Source organism: Culex pipiens, chromosome 2 (genome assembly GCF_016801865.2).
Source record: "Culex pipiens pallens isolate TS chromosome 2, TS_CPP_V2, whole genome shotgun sequence".
Taxonomy (NCBI): Eukaryota; Metazoa; Arthropoda; class Insecta; order Diptera; family Culicidae; genus Culex; species Culex pipiens.
Window position 1 is genome coordinate 163,496,080 of NC_068938.1, and position 24,140 is coordinate 163,520,219.

The window sequence follows — 24,140 nt, forward strand, 5'->3', positions numbered from 1 at the left end:
TTGGATGTATGATCGAATGTGGGAGAAACGATTCCTGCAGTAAAATAAACCGCTTGAATACCTGACACTCTAAATTTGACCATCTGGAAGTCTCTCTAGTAATATTTTACATTAAATTTGTGGGTCAAAGAAACTTACCACAATTAAAATTTTGATTTGAAGATTCATTTCTTCTCGAATTGGTCTTTGATCTTATTATAACCATGAGTTCGTGTCTCCCTTGAACCGTCAGAAAAAAACACGAATTCTAACAAACTTCCCTAAACTTTAGGCTTTTTCTTAATTTACTTGAACTAGCCGAATCAGTTAGAACATATAGTTTTGTCCAACATATATTGCCCTCAACAGACGTAATGAAGTAATCAATCTCACTTTATTTTGTCCATGATAACACTCGCAATAACCGCGTTTTATGTCCATCCTTCCAGTCCTACAAATTTTACCCTACTTACGCCAACGCCAAAGTAACACCTCAAGAAAGTAAATCGATCGATATCCCTTCATTCCCCCGGGTTTTTTCCAGTAATGTATTATGGAAATTAGAAACAAATCAAAAAAATTGGGTCACTTACTTTTCCCGCGTACCAATCAAGAATTCGGCCATGGAGACCACTTTATCAAAAACCGAACATTTCCATTTGCTTATTTCTGCGGAAAACCCTACAACTCATACTTTCATCAGGCTAGTCTAGGAATAATGCTAATTCAAAAGCTTTCCACCTTTTTTTGTTGGCCAATAAAGAACACCCTTTCACGCGCTCCGCACGTGGCGACCCCTCCAGTCACACCGGAAGCCAAAATCACCGTGATAAGCACTCCGTCGGGGTCACCGAAACTTACAGCCAACAGGTGACATTGTAACCAACCGGATATTCGCCCAAGTCGAAGCTGCCACAACAGCGTCGCGACTAACCGACGGGGCGATTATTGTTATTATTATTTAGTAGGGGCTTTATTTCGGTCCATTTCCTTCCGTGTCGTGCGATTTTGTGGGCGAATTTTGATTTGATCCTTTTGTCGGAAAATATTCAGGGATTCTAAGTGAAATCGGCATTTGATTCTTCTAAACCATTGTAAAAATTGTGTCTGCTAATCCTGGTGTTAAAAATCAGTTAAATCGTAACAATATTATACCTTTTGTTGAATCGTCAATATTATGCACTCGATTCCCAAAAAAACACACGCTGTCCTTGCACCTACATCTCACCCTTGCTCTGAGTCAGTACGAGCAACTCTCTGGAACACTATGTGTTGCTAGGCATCCTTTCCTTTCCGGATACCGTAAAACGGGGTGTCTTTGATAGGTTTAAGATTTCTGGCAAAATAAAAAATGCGAATTGAACTTGTTGTCAAAAAAACATAAAAAATTGTGTCTTCGGGAAAGTTTTTCCAAATTTAAGGAAGATCTTAGTTCCGAAAATTGGTAACAATTGGCTAGTTAGTGCGCCTTCCACAGGTGAATAACTGAAACAGTTGCTTTTCTCCATACATTTTGACGATTTTTCCCATACAAACATCAAGGGCATCAGAGGTCCCGTGGTCAGAATAAGCTCAAATTTGGAATTTAGCCTAGTTATGTGTCAATCTTTGATTTCAGGGGGTAGCCCCGCGAAATCTCGGGTTTGGACCACCCTACAGTACATGTTTTAAAAATATAAATCTTGAAACAAGTCTTACCGTTCCAATTTTTGAAAAATAAATTGAAATCCTAACAATGTCACCCCGGTTTCCGGTACGCATTTTAACTAGTTCCGGAGGCGGTACATTGTTTTGGGTTTGATACAAGTGCCTAACAAATGGGTGAATTTTGATCCAATATCTCTGGAATAGCTTTTCTTTGGACACAAACATTGCATCCATGCACAAATTTAAAATTTAGGATGGTGCACCAGTGCTCCACCAGGAAAATAAGAAACTTTTTTCATGTACCGGGAAAAACTCATTCTTTACAAAAATGAGATATCACATCAAATATTTATGGCAAATTCTCTTAAATCCTTTTCTTACAATTTATACATTGATGCACCTTAAATAAGAACTAGTTTAACTTCTTCAATATTTCTCGTATTTGGGACCATCCATAAACCACGTGATCACTTATTTGGGAATCTGTTACCCCCCTTTTTGTATGGATCGTGGACAATCGCCATTCCCCCCCCCCCTCCACCTCCTAAAGTGTCCACGTGGTTTATGGATGGTCCCTTTAAGGTACAAACTATGTTACAAATCAACGAATTACTCAAATATAGAAAATTTATGTTATAATTCAAACTCAATTGTCAAAAACTATTTATTCAAACGCAATTTGAAAAATCAGCTTCAAAGAACGTTTGTTCTCCCACTGCCCAACGGGGCTCTGGAGAACCATTTTGAAAAAGCCGTGAAATAAACCAAACAAGCTAAAAACACAATTTTACATGCTGCGAATCAAAACAATACCTTCTACAGTCACAATTTACTTCCTATTCTCACACTTTCTATTAGTTGTCTCGACTTTTATTTTGGAAATCAATACAAAATTTCGAATCGTTTGGTACCCATATTTAAAATTGTAAAAATCTGGGTATTAAAAAACGAATATTGTGAAAATTCTAGTATTCATTAAAAATATCTATAATAGTGCAAATCTCGGCAGAATATAACGTCGTTTGCTATCCATATTTGAAATTATGAAAATTAAATGAACTGGTTTCTTGTGATTTGTTTTGACTGTCTAAAAACTTTATTTTAGTAAATATTTTTTTTTTATTTTCGTTTTTGAAACTTATAGCATTTTCAAAAAATATGTTTATATTTACTGCTGAGAAGTAACCCTCTACAACCTAACCCCGCCTCTAGACGGGCTTCGATCTGAAAAATCGCCAAAAATCCATTTTAAAGATCAAAAACTGGTTGAAAAAGCATTGGAAAGAAGAACTCTTAAAATTTCAGGGTTGGAAGGTTGACTTGTTTTATGTGACTTTGCCAATGTTTTTAAAAATGTTTTTTTATGGGTAATTTTTGGCTGTGTTTTTACTAACACTTCCTATATTTTAAAAGTAAAACGAAGAATGCAGTAATTTTTCTAGTGCCCCAGACTATGCAGCTACGATTTTTTTACAATTTAAATGATAATGGTTCCATTTTATAGTAGAAAATGTTAAAACAAGCAAAAAAATAAAAAGTGACTGTAAATACATGAAAAAAATTAGATAGGCAAAATGTAATGATAGGAGGTAGGTGGTAGAATAGGCCAAATGCTACCAAAAACAATCATAAACCAAACAAGAAAAATGCAAATTAAAAAACTACACTTTTCGTAAAACAAAAGTTGCTCAAAATGCCTCCTGAACATGGGAAAATAGAAAAAATCAAAAGAAATTTGGGCGGTAGAGGGGTAAATAACATTTGAAACAAACCTCTGCCTTTATTACAGCAAGCAGACCGATCAACAAACTTCACTTTTTCGCGAATATTTATAAAGGAGTCCTAAAAGAAGTTTACTGAGTACTTTTTTTTGCGATTGCTAATTTGATTTTGCATCTAAACAATCTTAGCCAAATAATAATTTTTTTGAATCTGTAAATAAAAAATTAAAGAGTACCCCAAAAACTTTTCCGATTTTAAATAAGGAAAAAATACTTGAAAAAAACATTGAATAGGTTAAGTAAGCGGTTTTATACTCAAGTGATACAGCAAAGAAGAGACAATTAAGTAAACGTTTTCGCAAAGGCACAGGAAATATCCGATTTTGAAGAGAACTCCCAGCCTAAAGGGAGAAGAAAATTTGCAATTCTCATCGCTTAACGCACGACAACCTCCAGGAACCCAAAAAAAATGAATTATTTATCAACGCAGATTAGCTGAAATATGGACTGTGATATTAGAAAGTAGCATGAAAGAACGCAATCGTCTGGAACTTTTTTAGCTTTGTTTCGAACAAATTGAGCACAAAACTGACTTTAATGTACCTTCTTGCCTGGGGCTAATATTTCTGTGTTATTTGTTTGTGTGGTTGTGATTTTGCTACTGACTGGTCCTCTCCGGGTTGGAATAACTCTCGGTCCGCGAACGACGTCGCCACATTTGACTGATTGTAAATAGTGATTTTATACTGATTCATACAACGCGTTTGCTTTTATAGTATAGGAATTGTAACCTTGTTTTGTTTTTTTTTTCTATGTTTGTTCTCTACTGTGTATGGCTTTCGGTAAAATGCGTTTTTGTTTTAAGATTATGCAAATTGAAGCAAATTCGTTTCTAAAGTTAGCAAAAAAACAAGAATACTAGGTTTGAAAAGCTACAAGTTACACAATTAAGGAAGAAACAATGTCATATAAATGCAACTTCTGGCTAGGGTTTTCTTTTTTTCTTTTTACTCACGCAAACGAGACACCGTAGACTAATTTAGCAAAGCGCCAATAATTCCACCTGGATATTACACGATCGGTCTCCAACTTTTGTTTTTTTTTATATGAAAATCAATTCTAACTTTTTGTTCCACTAGCTTTCGCGTCCCTACAGGATATTTCTCGCGTATAATAATGGTTGTAAAAAGGTTGTTGTTTTATGTTGGTTCTTCGCTTTGAGTCTTTTTTCCCTGCTTGCAGAGCTCGACAAAAGCTCTTGAACAGCGTTTGAAGTTGGAGGCTCCGCCCACTGCAGAGCTTTTGCAATTGCAGGCTCCGCCTACTGCACAGCTTCTTCACAACTTTGCAAGCAGACGAAAAGCAGACCCAAATGCCGAGGAATTTGTTGTGGTGTTTTGTTTATGTGTTTCAGCTAGGATTTTTGTTTGTTTGTTATTGTTGTTGCTCTCAATTCTAACCCTTAATCTTACATGTGTAAAAAGGTAGCACTTTTGGATATATAAACGTTCTTTTTTTTCGAACAAATAGTATTACAGTGGTTTTTTTTATTGCTTTTTGAAGCACATCTCATTTTTGGCAGAACAATCATCATCTCGTACAAAATGCACAGCTAAGATAAGGAAGTGATGAAGATACGATACACGATACGAAAAGGATTTAAACGGAAAATTTGGTTTTGCTCCCCTGATTTTTGGGAGGAACTTTGAAATCCATCAAGAGCAAGAGTGAGTTAACGCCTAACAAAGGGGAAACGATTTAATACCATAGTTTTTGTTTTTAATATTTATATACTTTTAATACCGCCTGCGAAAGCATCACATTAACGCGACCAGAACCGGACAAACTTTCAACCGGTTCGAACCACTTTCCTATCAAGTAAAGAATAGAAGTAAGACCTGCTGCTGGCTACAATTGAAAGCGGTAAAATCCATCCACGAAGATTGCTCCACACTAATAATAATCTCTCTCTTGTTCTAACAGTCCGAGATCGCTGCAAAAAGACCCGCGCACGCAACTAAAGGTTGTTCCAGCTTCACCGTCAACTTTGACTACTTCCTGTTTCCCTCCCACTTTTTTGCTGTATATAATATGTGTGTGTTTTTTCATTATGTATAAACGTGTAATATTGATGCAGCTTTTGTATGTTTACTTTACACTGTGTACGTTACTTTTTTCCCCATCTTGCATACTTTTAGTTCACTCTCGTTAGTAAATTCCTCCCCCACTCTTACTGCCAGTCTTTTTTGATCTCAAAGCTCCACTCCCACTTGAGGTGCTCGTTCTTGTCGTCGTCGGTGAACAGCGAGGACACGGAGTAGGTGCCGCGCGCCATCATCCCGGACGGGGCCTCCTCGAACGGGGTCGTGTAGCTTTGGATTTCCTTCTTGGGCGGGTACGAGCCGACCATCTGCGTCATTTTGTCCACTGATTTAGCACGATGCCAAGAGGTGGAGAAGAAGGGAAACGGTTGGAAGGAAAAGATATGTTTACATTAAAGCGTTGGAAAACGAACTGTTTACGTTTCGGACAGTCTAAATCTATCAATGAATGTTCCTAGAAGGTGAGTTTTGGTGTTAGAAGCATTCTGGCAGATGCAGTTGTGTTAGCATGCAATAATATACGAGCTACTTAAGCAGTTAATTTCTGTTTAGATTGATTTGGCACCTTACCAATGTATTGCTATAATCTTAGCCCCCCATTATGAATTTTTTTTTGTGATTTTTTCAATGGAATTGTTAATAATTTCTATCGATTTTTTTTAAGAAAGGCCAAAAAATACTATTCAACCAGGTTTTTTTTTTTTTTTTTTTTTTTTTTTTTTTGGAGGGTGATCCAGCCGCACATCGTTGATGTCGAAACCTCTAAACTGGGCCCTCGTCCTGTCACGTCCGTCAGTAGTCTTGTCGTACATTACAACTGGAATCAGATCTGCCAATGAATTAGTACACTTCGACCAAATAAACACTGACGCTGTATGGATCTGACTCTAGAATAAATGCACAGTTGTGTGTTATTCATAAGTCCAACTTGTTCAATTATTCATATAAGTCCAAATATTCATTTGCTAACTACTTTGGATTGAAAATCAAACCTTTAATCTAAAATCCTCTCAACTTAATGTTCAAAACTAAACGTTCCTTTAACTGTTGCAGTACTACTTCTATCAAAAACAATAAAAATTTATGAACTGATATACAAATAGGATAGAAATCGCGATTTTAAAAAGAAATGATCATTTACGTCAAAAGATCCGTAGTTCCTCGATTCGCAACAATGGTCAATACAACCATAATCCGAAAACCGTTAGTTCAACAGATCAACGAATTTTGTCCGATATCATTACATTATTGATTGATCGAGACTCTATGGACAATTTGACATAAAAGAATGCCTAGTATTCTACATCTATCAAAGTTTATTGACAGCATTACTCTAACTTAACAATTGCAACTAAATTTATCATCAAATAGATTTGGAAAAGATACAGATTTATTTTAAATGCTAGTGCTAAGCAACAAATCAATTGTACTATCCTGAAGTCCCACCTAAATCCCACATTGTGATAGTGAAAAAGTCACAGAAGCAGCGGTGTCTTGTGCAATTGTGATATTTTCACTATCGGAGAACTACCTAGTTCACGAAGACAGCTTATCGGTCAACGCTTAAGCCCTGGGGCTGCGGCAAAGCGAGTTCTCGTAGCATGAAGTGGTGTCCATAGTGCTTATAAAAAAATCATGTATACCCAAATTTTAACTAATGCACTAGGATCAAATCATGCCCCTTGACTTTACAAGGCCCAGGGAAAAATACTATTCAACCAGGTTAGTTTAAAAATCGTTCCATCAAGATTTGATGGTGGTTATATATGACCCATCAGGCAAAGGGTTGATGAAAATATTTGACAGTGTTGTCAATTATAACAATAAAAAAAAAAACAAAATCGAATTTATAGAGCAATTCCAGCTCAAATCAGGAATTTTTCTGGTACTTTTGTACCCGACCCTCTCCGATTTCAATGAAACTTTGTAGACATGTTATTCTAGGCCTATATAAGCCATTTTTGTGTATATGGAGCCAATAGTACTCGAAAATAACATTTGAGAAGGGCGTAAGGTATTTAAATATTTTTGTATTTTGTAATTTAAAAATAACTGTATCTCGAAGCCGTTGCGTCGTATCAAAAAGTGGTCAAAGACAAACTTGTAGGAAATTGGACGGGCTTTCTGAAAAAAAAAAAAAAAAATACACTGAAACAAAAATACACGCCACATCTATGAGATTTTTTGATTTTTAAGTCTAAAACTTAAATTTAAAGGTGATGTCACGATTTTTTTTCGTTCAAAATTTTTGAGGAAATAGCCTAAGATGTTACCAAAAGACTGACGAAAAATACAGGATGGTATGTCTCTCCTAAAAAAATACAAAAATCATTTACTAAAACTGTTTTTTTGAAAAGTGGTCTAAACGTCAATTTTTTTAAAAACCAGTAAAAGGAATCGATTTTCCAGACAATTTTACATAAAAGTCTCCATATTGACCATTGTCCTATGTCCAATCCTTGGGAAGATACAGCGGTTTTAAAAATAAAAATGTTGAAAAAACGGGTTTTTTGGTGGTTTTTGGCAATTTCTATATGACAGACTTGGTTTTTCAGTCTCGTAAATATTTTTACCGGAAAGCTCGTCCAATTTCCCATAAGTTTGCCTTTGACAGCATTTCAATTGGATGTAAGGGCTGACTGATATAAGCTTAATTGCATTACTAATAACTGAAAATAGAATATATTTTTTCAGTGTGGTAGAAACTAGGATAGTAAATTTGCTTACGTAAATATAAAAACGATATATTCAAAAAGCTGTCAATGGCAAACTTATGGGAAATCTGACGAACTTTCCGGTAAAAATATTTACGAGACTGAAAAACCAAGTCTGTCATATAGAAATTGCCAAAAACCACAAAAAAACCCAGTTTTTTCAACATTTTCATTTTTAAAACCGCTGTATCTTCCCAAGGATTGGACATAGGACAATGGTCAATATGAAGACTTTTATGTAAAATTGTCTGGAAAATCGATTCCCACTACCGGTTTTCAAAAATTTTGACGTTTAGACCACTTTTCAAAAAAACAGTTTTAGTAAATGATTTTGTATTTTTTTAGGAGAGACATACCATTTTGCATTTTTCGACAGTCTTTTGGTTATATTTTAGGCTATTTCCTCAAAAATTCTGAACGAAAAAAAATCGTGACAGCACCTTTAAAATCAAACAATCTCATAGATGTGGCGTGTATTTTTGTTTCAGTGTATTTTTTTCAGAAAGCCCGTCCAATTTCCTACAAGTTTGTCTTTGACCACTTTTTGATACGACGCAACGGCTTCGAGATACAGTTATTTTTAAATTACAAAATACAAAAATATTTAAATACCTAACGCCCATCTCAAATGTTATTTTCGAGTACTATTGGCTCCACATACACAAAAATGGCTTATATAGGCCTAGGATAACATGTCTACAAAGTTTCATTGAAATCGGAGAGGGTCGGGTACAAAAGTACCAGAAAAATTCCTGATTTGAGCTGGAATTGCTCTATATTCAAAAAGTACTTTACAGAAATTTTGATAAAGTACATCATTTTCGTGGTAAATCCACCTTATGTTTGATTTTATTTAAAATCGAGGCTGTAATCCTGCTCGCTTTTTTTTTATAGACGTCGCAGACCCACCTTCATGTATATTGTATACAAAGAGACGAGTTGTTCCTTTTAATTCCGCTATATATTTTTAATATCTTGACAGATACGTATTTCGTCTACTACTTGCAGACTTCATCAGTGTTCTGTTCTCGACTGAAGGTTCATCGCTGGTGTATCCATATTTGTAGTTACTGTAGGTACTACCTCCTCGTTCTTCTTTTGTGCCTGTATAGGTAACAGCTTAAACAGCCACGTCGAGCCGTTACCTGAATCCTTGTTGAGTAAACGTTTGTTGCCTGCCTTGAAGATTTCCAAACTTTCGGCGACAGCCAGCTTCGATGGGTTTGTGATGTGTCTTAAGATGACCGCGTCGCTAGTTGTGATGTTATGTTTTTCCTCGATGATGTGTTCGGTTACTGCTGACTTGAAATGGGGGACAAATCCTTTCCGTATTTCCTCCTTGGCAATTCTGACATATGTGTTTATATGCTCATCCAACCTGGTTTGCAGCAATCTCTTAGTTTGTCCAATGTAGCTCATATCACAGTGGCCGCAGGATACCTCGTAGATGCCGGGTTTGCCTAAAGTCGGTATGGGGTCTTTCGTTGAACCTAAGATGGATTCCAACTGGCTGTTTCTACTGCTGAACACTAAATCGATGCCAAATTTAGCCAGTTTTTGTCGTAATGGGCGTGTTATCCTGTAGTCGAATTCTACTGCTGCTCTTCGCAGTGGCTCTACTGATGGCGTAAGGGTTGTGAGTGAAGTTCTGTGCAGTTTTCTATCCTTCTTATCGATGATTGCTTGGATAGTTGTTCTGCTGTAACCGTTGATTTCCGCTGTTTCAAATATGTACTCCAATTCTTTCGGTTTTCCTGCTTCGCTGAGGGGTAAAGTTGTCATCCTATGTATGAAATAATGATATGCTGCCATCTTAAGTTGGAATGAATGGTTTGACGTGGCTGGGATTGTTCTTCTGGTGTTTGTTGGCTTCCTGTAGATCTCGAAAGAAAACGAAGATGGGCAACCTGGTTCTCTTAGGATCAGGATGTCTAAGAAAGGTAACTTTCCTTCGACTTCCATTTCGTAAGTGAACTTGATGCTCCTTCGTGCACTGTTTATGGTGTCCAGTACCGTTGTTAGTGAATCCCTTTTGATGATACAGAAGACGTCATCTACGTATCTCCACCAACGTTCTGGTAGTAGGTTTTTGGTTTGTAGTTCGTGTTCCAAAGCTGCCATATAAACATCGCTCAGGAACGGTGACAGTGGGTTACCCATCGATGCTCCCATCTTCTGTTGGTAGATGCAATCCCTGAACTGGAAGTAGCTCTGTTCCATGCATAATTTGACGAATGTTATATACTGGATCGTTTTTTGTCTCCATGGTTCTCCCTCGTATTGTGATTGCAGCCAAAATTACTCAACAAGGATTCAGGTAACGGCTCGACGTGGCTGTTTAAGCTGTTACCTATACAGGCACAAAAGAAGAACGAGGAGGTAGTACCTACAGTAACTACAAATATGGATACACCAGCGATGAACCTTCAGTCGAGAACAGAACACTGATGAAGTCTGCAAGTAGTAGACGAAATACGTATCTGTCAAGATATTAAAAATATATAGCGGAATTAAAAGGAACAACTCGTCTCTTTGTATTCACAGTAATGCATTCTGCTAAAACGCTCAACCAAACCACAATATATTGTATACTTATCGACCCAAAAAACTTAACAAATCTAGCAAAACAATGTAATTGGGTGATATTTATGTTGGGGAAATATATCCCATTTCAATCACTCTAAGCCGTTCGACCAATTCTCATCACTTTTGCAGTTTTTCGCCTTTAAATCAAATTTTTTAGATACATCAACAATGGAGAGTTGCTTGCTCACTTTAATTTGAGCTATTTGTTACTTTGGAAAAGTCAAAAACACTTTATGAAAGCTGTAATTCATTATCAAAGTGCTGATAGGCTGGTAATAGAAATAGGCTGAGAAATGGTATATTTCCCCTACATTATCGAAGCCGGATCTCACTTAGGCCGTTGCAATTTTTTTTTTGTTTTTTTTGAAGTTTATGTTCCTGACCAAAATTGAGAAGAGGGGCAAGAAAATATTAAAAAAAAAGTTATAAAAATTTGAAAAAACGAGCAATTTAGTAAATTTGATTGATACAATGCAGAAAAAGGCATTTAGGATTATTTTCTGTTGATTAGACTTAAAATTTCATTAAAAATTTGAAGTTTTTTGAAAATAAAAAAAAAACATTTGTTTTGCCCTTTGAAAAATATGTGCTACTATTTTGCCTTAACGGTATATGTCCGGAACCAGCTTCCGACCTATCATTGGATAAATAATCAAAAGATCTTCCAAACAAGTCTAACAGATTGAAGTGCTTGCAACCCTGTCTCAAGTTAAGACCACTTAAGTGATATTTATGTACTTTTATGAAGAAACTCATAGTGCGTATTCCAGGGAACAACTTTGCCGGAGAGTGCAAAAATACCCATCAACTATTAAGAATATTACAGAATTTATAACACCACCGCTAAAAACTTCAACTTTTTGTTCAAGCTCTCCTGGCAGCACTTGCTGCTACTACAGAAAAGATTGAGAAATTGAGATTGAGGAGTCGCGACGCTCATGCAGCCAAGCATGCTGATAGTGCTGCCAGAAAAGCTTGAAGAATAAAAATGGTGTTCAAAACGACGGTTTAAAAAAAACCGAAACATTCTTAATAGTTGACAAATCTTTTCGCCCTCTTCGGCAAAGTTGTTCCCTGGAACACGAACTGTGAGCACATGAGGTTTTTGCAAGAATCCAAAATTGATAAGTTGCTTATACCTGGCATAAACACAAACCCATCGATTTTACGGGTTAAAAAATATTTAAACTTCAAAGTCAAAGCGCCAGGTCCTGTCGCAACCAATCAAGCTCATGCTCTGAAATGCCCGCAAAAATGACTCATTTTGTTACATCCTAGTATTGATCAGTGCACTGTTACTTGGATTTTGCCTGCACTATTCGCTTTGATCATGTTTTAGGAAATTTAAAATTTCCCAAGCAAATTTGACAAGTTACAATAGTGCGATCGATATAAATAATTTACTGCGAAGTCCAAGTTAGTGAGAATTTATTGCGCAAAAGTCATTCGTAAACCTTCCAAACGAGTCTAACGGATTGAAGATCTGGCAACTCTGTTTCTGTTGTGCTTTCCAAATAATTAATAATTTAGATTTTAACATTATTTACGGATCTTTTGTGTGAAGAAAACATTATCCATATAGAGCTCTGTGAGAAAAATATCAATTAAAGTGGTACGAAAACCGAGAAGTAACCGATCTTGCAAGCGATTCAAACTGTTGGCCCTCGTGGCGCGGTGGTTAGCGGCTTCGGCTGCGGGTTCGATTCCCGCCTTATCCTCCTGGCCTTCTATCGGATGGGTAAGTAAAACGTCGGTCGATTTGCGTAAAAGAGGTTTTGGGTGACTCACCACACATAACCTTCGGACGCCTAGAAATGAGCAGAAACTTGCAACAGAGACCACAAAAGACCCGGGGGTCGTTAAAGTGGATTGCTTGCATTGCTGATAACCGCAAATTATATGACAAACGGGCGTAGCTCCTAATCTTCGCAGTTTTCTTGAAATTAGATTTCAGATTCGGATTCAGCAGCCAAAATTACTAGGTATAAGAAAGCATAGCCTAACCTTTAGGGCATATGCTTGCAATGTCATGTAATTAGTAGGCTTTGCTTTTAAATTCAGAGAAATTTGGCAATTTTTTTCTCAGTAGACCTCAAATATTTCGGCTCTGGAGTGTCAAAATTGCATTTTCTCTTAGAAAAAAATGTTTGTGGTGAAATTTCCTTCAAGCTGTTCTAAATTAAATGAGCACCTCAAAAAATAAATTCGAAAAAATGAGATTTTTTTACATAAATCCGCCTAGGAAAAGCCAACAACTTACGTTTTGATCATATAATAAGAGTGCATCTTGAAAATTTGTTAAAAAAAGTGTTTTTTTTTGCAATCCCGCAGTAAAACTGTCAAGTTTTTCTGTTTTTCTGGAGAAACGAAACGGCCTACTTTTAAATAGCAAAAATAACAGATTTGAAAATCAATACCGAAATTGGTGCTGAAAAGTTGAACTTTTCAACACTTGTATCGAAAAGTAACATTTTTCAATATTGTTTTGTTTTGAACGGTGAATTTACTTAACACATGAATGTTTGACATAAAATTCCATTCAAAAAGCGTTTTTCGGAATTGCAAAAAATGTTGTAAGCAACTCGTTGCAAAACTCGTCGTATTTATCCAACTCGGTTATCCTCGTTAGATAAATGTACGACTCGTACTGAAAAAATCTTGTTTTCGCAACGTATGCCATAAACTACTATTTTTGTACATCGAAGATGGGGTGCGAGAAAGTATTTTATAATTTCTTCTTGTCTAAGAAAACATTTTTCCTAACGTTAAAATCTATCATTTGAGCACCTATAATTCCTCATCTTGAGGTCATGTCGATGGGACAGGCTAGTGTCAATGTGTTTTTTGGATGGCCCTTTATTATGCAGCAAAATGTTATGCAAAGTTATCACTTAATGTATTCCATGAATAGCAAACTAGATGCGGACTAACACAGTTATACTAATCCATTCCTAAACATGCAAGTGTCTTAAGCTCAAGTGTAACTGGCTGTAAGATAAAGAAACCCATTTTGACTAGATAGCAAGAGAAAAAAAACTCAAACCACTCGAGTTATCGATTCTTATCAAAGCTAGCTGTCGTTACAACTGCGATAAGACGATAAGACGGCAGATACGGAAAAGCAAAGCGAGTACCGAGAAGCCACCAGCAGAAAAGCGAGTTAAAATTGTAAATTGCATCTAGCCCTAGCGAAGCACTATTCTAGAATCAACAGAACAAACTAAAAGCATTCGCTTACCATGAACCACTACGTTACGTTAGGATTAATTTGATTTCGCACACAATTATCGAGATATAAAAAGACAGACACACATTCAAAGAGGCAAAAACAACGGAAAAACGATGCGGTCCCGCGTTTGTTGGTTCGCCACAATCGGAACCGGCAACAGACACGCACCACGCGGTGGCAGGCAAGGAGGAATGAAAATAATTAAGAAAAAAAGACCACATTTTAATCGGCGTTATCACGGTTTAACCTGACACCAAGCGGATATTCGAAAAAAGGGTCAACTTACCGGGTACTCCCATTCGGTAGGTTTTCTGGATGTACTTCAACCCGTGGACAATTTCCCGCTGGACGACGAAATCGATACGGATCTTGTACTGAATGCCTTCCTTGATGACAAAGACCTAAAAATAATGAAATGTTAATGGTTGATCTTGTCAGTCTAGTCATAAATCCTTTACATTCTTTTTCAGCTTCGAAATGTCTCCGGATAGGTCGAGCTCCATTGGGTCACGGTCCGCGACGAGCAGGGAAAGCTTTTTCACAATCACCTTGCGAGGGTCGGAGTCGTCTAAAAAAATAAAAGAATATATTAAAATCTATTCTCCAGAAACTACCTTCCATCTCACGTACCGAAGATAATCTTCTCGGACTGGGCCTCGCCGAGCAGGGCTTCCTTGTACTTTCGTAAGCTTTCGTCCTCCGCGTCCGCGGCCATGATCTCCTCGATGGTCTTCTGCGGGGGTGGCTGGTAGTTGGCATCGTGCTCTTCCTCGCCCTCAACCGGCGGAACGACCTCATTCTCGGCGGACATGCTGCAATTCAATAATGGTCCTATGCATTAGTCTTTCGAAAGGTATCATTACTAGATCGAATTACTCAGAGTTACATTAATAGTTCACTTATATTGAAACAAGTGAGCATAGGTTGCCACACCAAACCTAATGATATTTATTAGCAAATAAAAACAATCAAAACCTAAGAAAAAAAGCCACTTGTAGGAGAATGAGGCAAAACATAACCAACGAGCACGAAAACCCCACAAGAAACCCTAGAATGTTAACCCGATTTTGCTCATATTTGGCAAATTAAACTGGCTGAGAATTTCTCTCATTTACCACTTTCCCACTCTTCCTCTTCCGAGCCAAATCAACAAAACATCAGCCAGCGAAAAAGATGGACTTGTCTCAACGCGACTGTCATGACCACTTGCAGAACCAAATCAGTTGTAAATGACCCTTAAAATCGATGCATTTTGGTTGTCGATATATTTTTGAGTGTATAAGCGATTTTCATATTTTTCCAAAACTTCAAGAGTTCATAGTTTTTTATCCAGGAAACAACTCTGCTTTAGGGCTGAGCAGTGTTGATAAAAAATATCATTTGATTATCTCTGCACCAAAAACATCTGAGATTATAGCGACCGTCACTTTAGCTTGTGAGATCTCTTTTTGTGTCTCGTGATTCCCAGCGAAGACATTTTCTCTCTATCACTCCTCCCCTTTTCCTTAACCTTGCTCTCTCACCGCTCTCATTCTCTCTGAAAACTGCAATGAAAGAACGCGAGACGGCGTGTAGGAGCCGACCAAACATGACGTCGCGTAAAACTGCGCTTTTGATTTGGTTTTGTGACGGCTTTTGTGGTTAAACGTTGTTGCGGATGGACGATCGTGAAAGCGGAAATGAGAGAGAAAAGCAGAATGTCAAACGCGAGTGTGAAAACACAAAACCCTGTTCGGCTATGTGCTGCGCTGAGAGTGTCAATACGGAGAGAAGAGCAGTTCTAGAGTTTTTTTAAAGGTTCTATACTGCCGTTCTACGCATTATTGTCCCATGTTCAAAAAAGAGCAACTTAGAAAAACGCTATTGAAAGTTTTCGACCGATTTCTGCGTTTCTACGCATAATTGTCCCGTGGGTTCCTTTCCGCTCTATGTGCCCCTAGTCGCCCCAGTTAGTAGTTTATCACTCTTATTTATGATCCTCTTGCTATACAATAGGTAAACAAGACATAATGCTTCGTTAAACTAATGATCCTATGAGAGAAAATACTTGGTGGGACAATTATGCGTAGAAGTGTAACGATGTGACAAACAGATTTGGTGTTGATTTTGATGAGTTTCCGAAGAAAGTACTAGATTTTATGTGTTTTCTTAAAGTATACGACAAACTAAACTTAAAAATATCAAAAAGTCAAAATCGTCCAAAAATCACATGAGACAATTATGCGTAGAACTGCAGTATAAGCTATTGTGTTTCATATTTTTATAGGACCTATTCAAGAAAAAAAAAACTCTGGAGTTGTTTTTGGGGCATGAATATTCAGGCGTGATAATTGTTGTGCTGAGAGCTGACAGTTTGATATGTTAACAACACTGGGGCTAAGCATAATGTGTTATGGCCTAAATGAAAACTTCTTGAATTTTTGTTGTCCTCTTTACAAAAAAAAACATATTATATATAAGTGATAAAGTTTTTTTTTTTGGTTTCTTGTGATAGTTGAGTTTTTCTGATAAATAAATATTACACTTCATCTATTTTTTTTACAATTTCATTAGAGCAATTCCATGTCAAATTAGGAATCGATTGTATCCGATCCTCTCCGATTTCAATGAAATTTTGTAGACATGTTATCCTGTAACTTGAAGCCGTTGCATCTTATCAAAAAGTGGTAAAAGACAATCTTGTAGAAAATTTGACGAGCTTTCTGAAAAAATACACTGAAAAAAATAACATGCTCTTTCTATGGAATATATTGATTTTTAAGCTTAATAGTCAAATTTGAAGTTGAGCCCACGATTTCGTTCCAACTTTTTTTTAAATAGTCAAAGAGGTTACAAAAAGGCTCACAAAAATTTAGAATGGAGCGCTTCTCCTAAAAAATACAAAAATCATTTACATAAACTTTATCTTTCGGAAAGTGCTCTAATCATCAAAATTTTCAACAACCAAACACGGGAATCGATTCTCCACACAATTCCACATAAAAATCTTCATATTGACCATGGTCCTAAAACCAATCCTTGTAAAGTTACAGCGGTTTTAAAAATAAAAATGTTGAAAAAATTAAGGTTTTGGCCATTTTTGGCATTTTCTACATGTGAGACTTGATTTTTCAGTCTCTAAAATATTTTCACCGGAAATCCCGTCCAATTAACCATTTAAGGTTTAGAGCACTTTTCAAAAAAAAAACAGTTTTAGTAAATGATTTTTGTATTTTTTTTAGGAGACGTGCTCCATTAGGGTGGAATCGAAAATTGGTTTCTTCAGCAACACATTTTTTGGGTCCCTTTTAGGGTCCCAAACAACCTCTCAAAATTTGGGAGCGATTGGTTAAGCCCACGATTGGCGCAAAGCGAATGAAATTTGTATGAAAATTACTATGGGGAAACTTGCATTTTCAAACTTTTGAAATTACAAAATTCATGTTTTATTATTTTATGAAACTAAGGGTGTGTTCTCATAACTCCAGAATTGACGTAAATTCGCAAAAGACGTCTTTGAATTAACGTCGAACCGATTGGTTTGTGTCAGTAGCGTGCCCAGTTCCTCGAGAAAGGTGGGGCAATTATATGGACGTTTTGAAAATTTCGTCGTTTCTGGACGCCCCCTGATTAAACTAGAACAAATTTCTTAGGATGGTGGGGCAGTTGCCCCATGTTGCCCCACCCTGTGCACGCTAGTGGTTTGTGTCTTGGGAAAAAGTAAACCGCTAACGTTTTTTAAGCGGAAAACTCCGCCAGATGGCAGTGATAGCACATTTTCTGTAAATGCTTAACTTTTGAAAACGACGAAACTCTGGAATAAATTTTGAAAATGACTTATATTTTTAAAGCCAAAAATAAAAATTGACAATTTCACTGGTCCGAGTGTTTAGGATGTTATTCCGACGACTGCTTAATTTAAGTTTAGATTGTCCATAACCATGAATGGCTCTATCTGACAAGCCATCATCGACTAACGACGATTTAAAATTCTAGTGTATGTTTTGATTTTGAGCAAGGGTGGTTTATGCCAAACTGATGCTAGTTAGTATCAAGGAACTATTTAACACATTGGTGTCAAACATTGAGGTTAAGCACTCTACAGCTCAACATAATGATAGAAAAAGTAACCAAGTAACTGCGAAATCTTCTTCACATTTTGGAACTCCAACATAATGCGAATGATCAACATCTGGATTCACTCTTATACCCAACACCACCTAATTTTTATTTTTTCTCTATCCAATACAGAAAGTTGAACTTCCTAAATACTTCACTGCTCAAAACATTGCTGAAATCATAATTTAACTGAAAGCTAATTCTTCTCATCATTCCCACTTGATTCTCTGTTTGATATTAAATAACATATATCAAGCAAAACAATAGTAATGGACCAATGTGAATTTTTAACACACAGTCTACCCTGCTCACGTCAGTAAATGTTTAAATTAAGAATGAACATGATAGACTGTTTGTTTACAAATCCACTTTGGCCCATTGTTTTGGTTGATACATTCCAAAATCATTAGGCCTAGATCAGGGTTGCCCAACACAGGTCCCGCGGGCCGGATCCGGCCCGTCAAGCGGGTTTATTCAGTCCACGACGACCTTAAGAAATTTATCAAGAAGCTAAATTCAAAAAATCTTTCTTTATTCTCAAATATCAATAAGTATTTTTTGTATAAAAAGCATTTTTGTTATGCGAACGCAGGGCCAAAGGTTGGGCACCCCTGCTAGTGTGATTTTTATATGCAAATCACAATTCTCACCTACTTGTTGATTCAACTTATCTACATTTGAGAAATTATGCAAAAAGTCGTTAAACTCGATTTTTTTGTATTTTTTATGGCAAACTCTATTTGCGACTTCCATAATGGAGACTTGCATGCAATTTACGTCCGACGTTAAATCATTCACGTCACGACGTCAATTCAAGTGAAAGACGTTTTTAGACCCGAAGCGGTTCTTCCACCTGGAAAGTTTGAGATGGAAAATTCCAAGATTTTCCGGGAAAATCTTTACAAAAACAGCTTCAAATATCTTTTTCTAAGTAAGCAAGCATGTTAACATAGATTTTGCATGAAAAATATGCGTGAATTGGTGAAAAACTATTTACGTCTACAGATGAACCGGTAACGTAAATTCAAAGACGTGAATTCAGGAGTTATGAGAACACACCCTAACACCGTAGAAGTATAGCCCTGGATGTCCTTAACAACTCTCTCGAAGACAGTATTGTGCTAACTTGCTTCTAACAAAAGTTACAGAGCGTTCAAGAGAGTCATTTCGGAATACTCGGTAAAAATCATACTTTTTGCCAACACTGCCAAGTCAAGTGGAAACTTTCGTAAACTATAATATATTTGAGGAATTGGGGTGCATTTTAACTAAATAATGTCTTCTGAACATATCTTCATATCGATTTTACGTAAGGCTCATCAAAATATAAGAACAATCGTATTTATTTTGTATTTCATGGTTCCTTCGGCAATGTTGGCAGAAGATGTGAGTTTCACTGATTATTTCAATACACTACTTTTGAAAACTCTGTATCTTTTTTGTGACGCACTTTAGCACCATACTGTCTTCGGGAGAGTTGTTCAGGACATCCAGGGCTATACTTCTACGGTGTTAGTTTCATAAAATAATAAAACATGATTTTTGTAAATTCAAAAATGTGAAAATTCAAGTTTCCCCATAGTAATTTCCATACAAATTTCATTCGCTTTGCGCCAATCGTGGGCTTAACCAATCGCTCCCAAATTTTGGGAGGTTGTTTGGGACCCTAAAAGGGACCCAAAAAATGTGTTGCTGATTGGATTTTTGTCATTTTAAATTTTTCCATATAACTAGATTCCACCCTAGTGCTCCATCCTACATGTTTCGCTAGTCTTTTTGTAACAGGCTTCTTTCACAAATATTTTGTATGCAAAAAATCGTGTGCTCACCTTAAAATTTGACTTAAAAATCAAAAAAATCTCATAGAAGAAGCATGTCTTTTTCATTTACTGTATTTTTTTTTTCTTCAGAAAGCCCGTCAAATTTTCCAACATGTTTTTTGATACGATGCAACGGCTTTGAGTTACAGCAATATTTGAATTACGAAATACAAAAAAAAATGTTTAAAACTGGCTCAATATACACAAAATGGTTTATTAAGCGTAGGATAACATGTCTACAAAGTTTCATTGAAATCGGAGACGGTCGAGGAAAAGTACCTTAAAAATTCCTATTTTGGGCTGGAATTGCTAATAAACAAGTCAAAAATTTAGAAAAAAAATAGTTGCAACGAAGAATGAAAATATTTTAAAAGTTGGCTCGGAATTGCCGACTTTTCTCGATTTTTTTTAACTAAAAATCACAAATTCCCAACTTTGTCCCGTTTTTTTTTTCTATTTGCAGATTTTGGCAAATTCACGACTGACGGGTGACAATTATGCGTAGAAACACAAAAAAACGGTCGAAAAATTTCAATAGCGTTTTTCTCAGTTGCACTTTTTTGAACATGGGACAATTATGCGTAGAACGGCAGTTAAGCGGTATACGCACTTCGAACGGAACCGGTCAAGAAAAAAATCAAAAATCTTTGGCAGCGAAAGCTAGCCAGAGAGGGTGTAGAAAAGCCCCAAGAAATCGTTCCCTCTCCTTTGTTCTGCTGTTCGTAAAGCCATTTACTGACCCCCTTATTTGGGAGGTGCCATTAAAAAATAAAAAATAAAAATAACTTTTTCTCGTTTTTTTATTTTTTTTAATTCACGGCTATTCTTGGCCACCCTGTAAATTTCAAATCTAATCTAATCCTAGGACATTCATCAAGGTTCTATCCAGAATTCCGTTCCCCAGAATGGCCCTTGAAAATAAACAATATTATGTTTCCCATTTGGCATGATGCCATTTAGCATTAAGTTGTCCCTTCTTTGAAAAGAAGGAAAAAAATAACATTAAAGGAAACAATTATTTTTGATCAGCAGTGTTTCTGCAGAACGGAATTTGTTTCCGTCCCCTGTACTTCTGTAGCTAAGGCCGTTTCAAATATTTTTCAGAGTTTATGTTTATAAATATTGTAGTGAAACATAAATGAAAAAATACTTTCCAAATTGGATAAAAATTCTACCAAATTTGCAATATACAAATCTCTTTGATTTTGTTCACAAAATAAAGGTATTATCAATAATAAAAATAAATATTTTACAAGGGCCCAGCTCACTATTCCACTTTCACTACTTATCAACTAGCTGTATATTTATCTATCTCCCTAGCAAGCCTACGACAACGTGGAAATTTCGTCTGATATGCGTACAAGAAAAAATACTTGCACCATGACTCATGCTCCCAACCCCTTCCATCGTTCCGTACACGCCGCACAACTGCGGTCGGATATTAGAAGAGTGTAATGTTTCAAACTAGGGACCTACATAGGGAAATGAAATGTTCTGGGAGAAATTTCAAACACCCAAAGTCATTCCAATTTAAGGTTGAAAACTTGTAGTTTTTCTTTGGTGCTGGCACTTTTCTTGTACCGAACAAGCACAAACATAACAAAAACTACCAGATTATTATCAACAACAGTTTTATAATAATTGTGATTGTTATAAGTTTCGTTTTTTTTGCCAACATTATTTTAAATTGATTCTGACCTTGTTATTGCATGATCTTGTTGCTCGATTGGAACCCCGATTTGACAGTTCGATTGGAACCCTGAGAGTGACATTTCGCCTCTCCATATAGGCTCTCTATTTCAAACCAATAATATAAAAGCCAAAAGAACAAAAAAAGAAAACTTTTGCACCTACTTTCGAGTTGAGAGCTCTAAATAATTCGCACTGCACCCAACAGCAGCAGCAGCAACAGCTCCCCACAAGTACCCGTTAATCGGCCAGAATGGCCCGGCTCCCCACCACCTTCCATTCCCCGCAGCAGCAACTGGCCAATCCAGCCAAATATTCTTGATACTTTTTTTTTTCGCTTTATTGCATGCCTCTTCTCTTTTCTCATATTGTGTCGAGAGCAGCAGCAGCCGCCACGGCAGACAGATCTAATTTTAAGATAATGACGCCGCCTCCACCGTCCGAAACGACCTCCCACCGGAACACCCGCTCCGGTGACCCCACCCACAGAGTCCGGGGTACAGATTTTCTTCGACAGAGTGGGATTCCCCTGTTTTCTGATAAGTATGCGATTGCGAAAAAAAAGCAGAATCACGTCGTAAATTAATGTCACACTTACATGAACTCGCAAGGTTTTGGTCTCGATTTTGTGACTGCACCAAATCTGGAGTTTCCGGATATCGACTTCCGTCGCTGCTTGATGATTAATCACACAAAACTGCGCTACAATTTTGCTGTAGGTAAAACCGTGCTCGTGTGCGTGTATGAACACACTGCAAAACTGAGATTGAAACGGGCACCGACGACGGTTCTGGAACGCACCCTCGCTTGACGGCCACCGGAGAACCGAAGGTGAATACAACACAAAACTAGAGAAACACTCGCACCACAAATTAATCCAAAACCTAGGGACTAGGCCCCCACGACGATGTCACGCAACGGCGGCGACGGCACGGAGACAGTAAACGAAAAAAGAAGCACCGACGACAATCCGAAAAAACACACTCCGAACCCGATTCTGACCAGCAGGATTTTGCGAAAAATATGGCTGATGTTCTGGTGTCCTCTTGGTGGTGGTTTGTTCTTCTTCTTTGACAGCTTTTTGAATATTTTTGACAGTTTGCGTGCGAGCCCGCCTCGCGGCACAGGGTGGCACTTTGAGGGGAGTTGGACGTTTTGCTGGATTGCGGATTGTACGTACATGAAAAAATGTTAGGTTAAAATGTCTAGAGTTTTTTTGAATAGGACCTATAAACATATGAAAGAAAATAGTTTATAGGACCTTTTCAATCCGAACTAACTCGGGGCTAGCCCCTGAAATAAAAGATTTGCCCATATCGAGGCTTCCAAATTTGAGCTCATTCTGATCACGGGAACCCCTCCCTCTAAGCCCTTGAAGTTTGTATGAGAAAAATCGCCAAAATGTATGGCGAAAGGCAACAATAGTTTTTAGTTTTACCTGTGGAAGGTGTTATAACTATCCAATAATTACTAATTTTTGGAACTTAGATCTTTATTAAATTTGAAAAAAAAAATCCTGGAGACACCATATTTTCAGGATATTTGGCTAAAAAGTTATTTACTTCAAAAAATGACATTTTTTACGCGGCCGGCTCAAAGGGGCAACATAACTGGTACATTTGGGATCAACTATGGTCCCCTTGGAACGAGCTGTCAAGTAGGAGCTTTTCTGTCAAGAAGGACCGCGAGGTAAATTTTTCAAAATTGATTTAAAAATCCATTTTTAACTCTTTGTGGACGTACAAAGGGTCATTGTACTCAGAAAAATAAGCTTTATCGCTGTAAACAATAATATCAGCAATCTAAGCTTCATTTTAGGACCCAATTCAAGAAGCATGCTTTGATTTTTCGTTCTATAATTTGATACCTCTCGCTCTCGACGGTCCCTTCAATATCGACAATGAGAAAGTCCATTATAGTTGCTTTTCTCCATACCAAGAGATGGTCAAGACACTGACGAACTGACTCGATCATTTGTGACCGCATTTGTCTTCTCTTTCTTCATACTTTTCTCTTGTTGAGTGAACGTCAAATTTCGAGTTTAACATTTAGCCGTGCTTCGAAAAGTTCAGGAACAACAAGTGAAAAAGGCTGATATGAAGTAAAACCATCATAAACACTGACAAATCATAAAAGGCAACTCAATTATTAACTGTATATTTTATTCAACATTGGATATTTTGGGAAATAAATAACTTTTCCGAAGATTTTCCAAAAAAAAATAATTATTTAATAGTTCAAGGATGGTTTCCGCCAATTTCAAATATATCTTTACAGAGCTTCTCAGCAGCGGCAGCTGTGCATGTTTCAAACGATGTGTTTGACAATCGCTGATCGCTGAGGGTGAGTGAGAAGGAAGATGAGAATGTGCGGTCAGATTTGAACTCTTGGTGGCACGTCAGGTCAAGATCCCGAAAAAGCAGTTTACTTGCAGATCGCAGACGAGCACGAGTTGACCGTTAAAAAAATGTCTTAAAACTGATTTTAAACTGTACTCAAGACTGTACTACTAAATGTAAATTAGTATAAAGCCGTCAATCATTTTCATAGAAAAT

General features: G+C 37.0%; 1 protein-coding gene across 1 annotated transcript; it reads right to left on the minus strand.

Annotated features, from left to right (window-relative positions):
• Positions 1-4,013: 4,013 nt before the first annotated feature.
• Positions 4,014-22,651, minus strand: LOC120416731 (rho GDP-dissociation inhibitor 1). Its single transcript, XM_039578558.2, has 5 exons — positions 22,184-22,651; positions 14,609-14,790; positions 14,437-14,546; positions 14,265-14,379; positions 4,014-5,774 (listed from the first exon to the last, which is right to left on the minus strand). The coding sequence occupies exons 2-5, from the start codon at positions 14,787-14,789 to the stop codon at positions 5,578-5,580; spliced, it is 603 nt and encodes a 200-aa protein (XP_039434492.1). The 5' UTR covers position 14,790; positions 22,184-22,651; the 3' UTR covers positions 4,014-5,577.
• Positions 22,652-24,140: the final 1,489 nt, after the last annotated feature.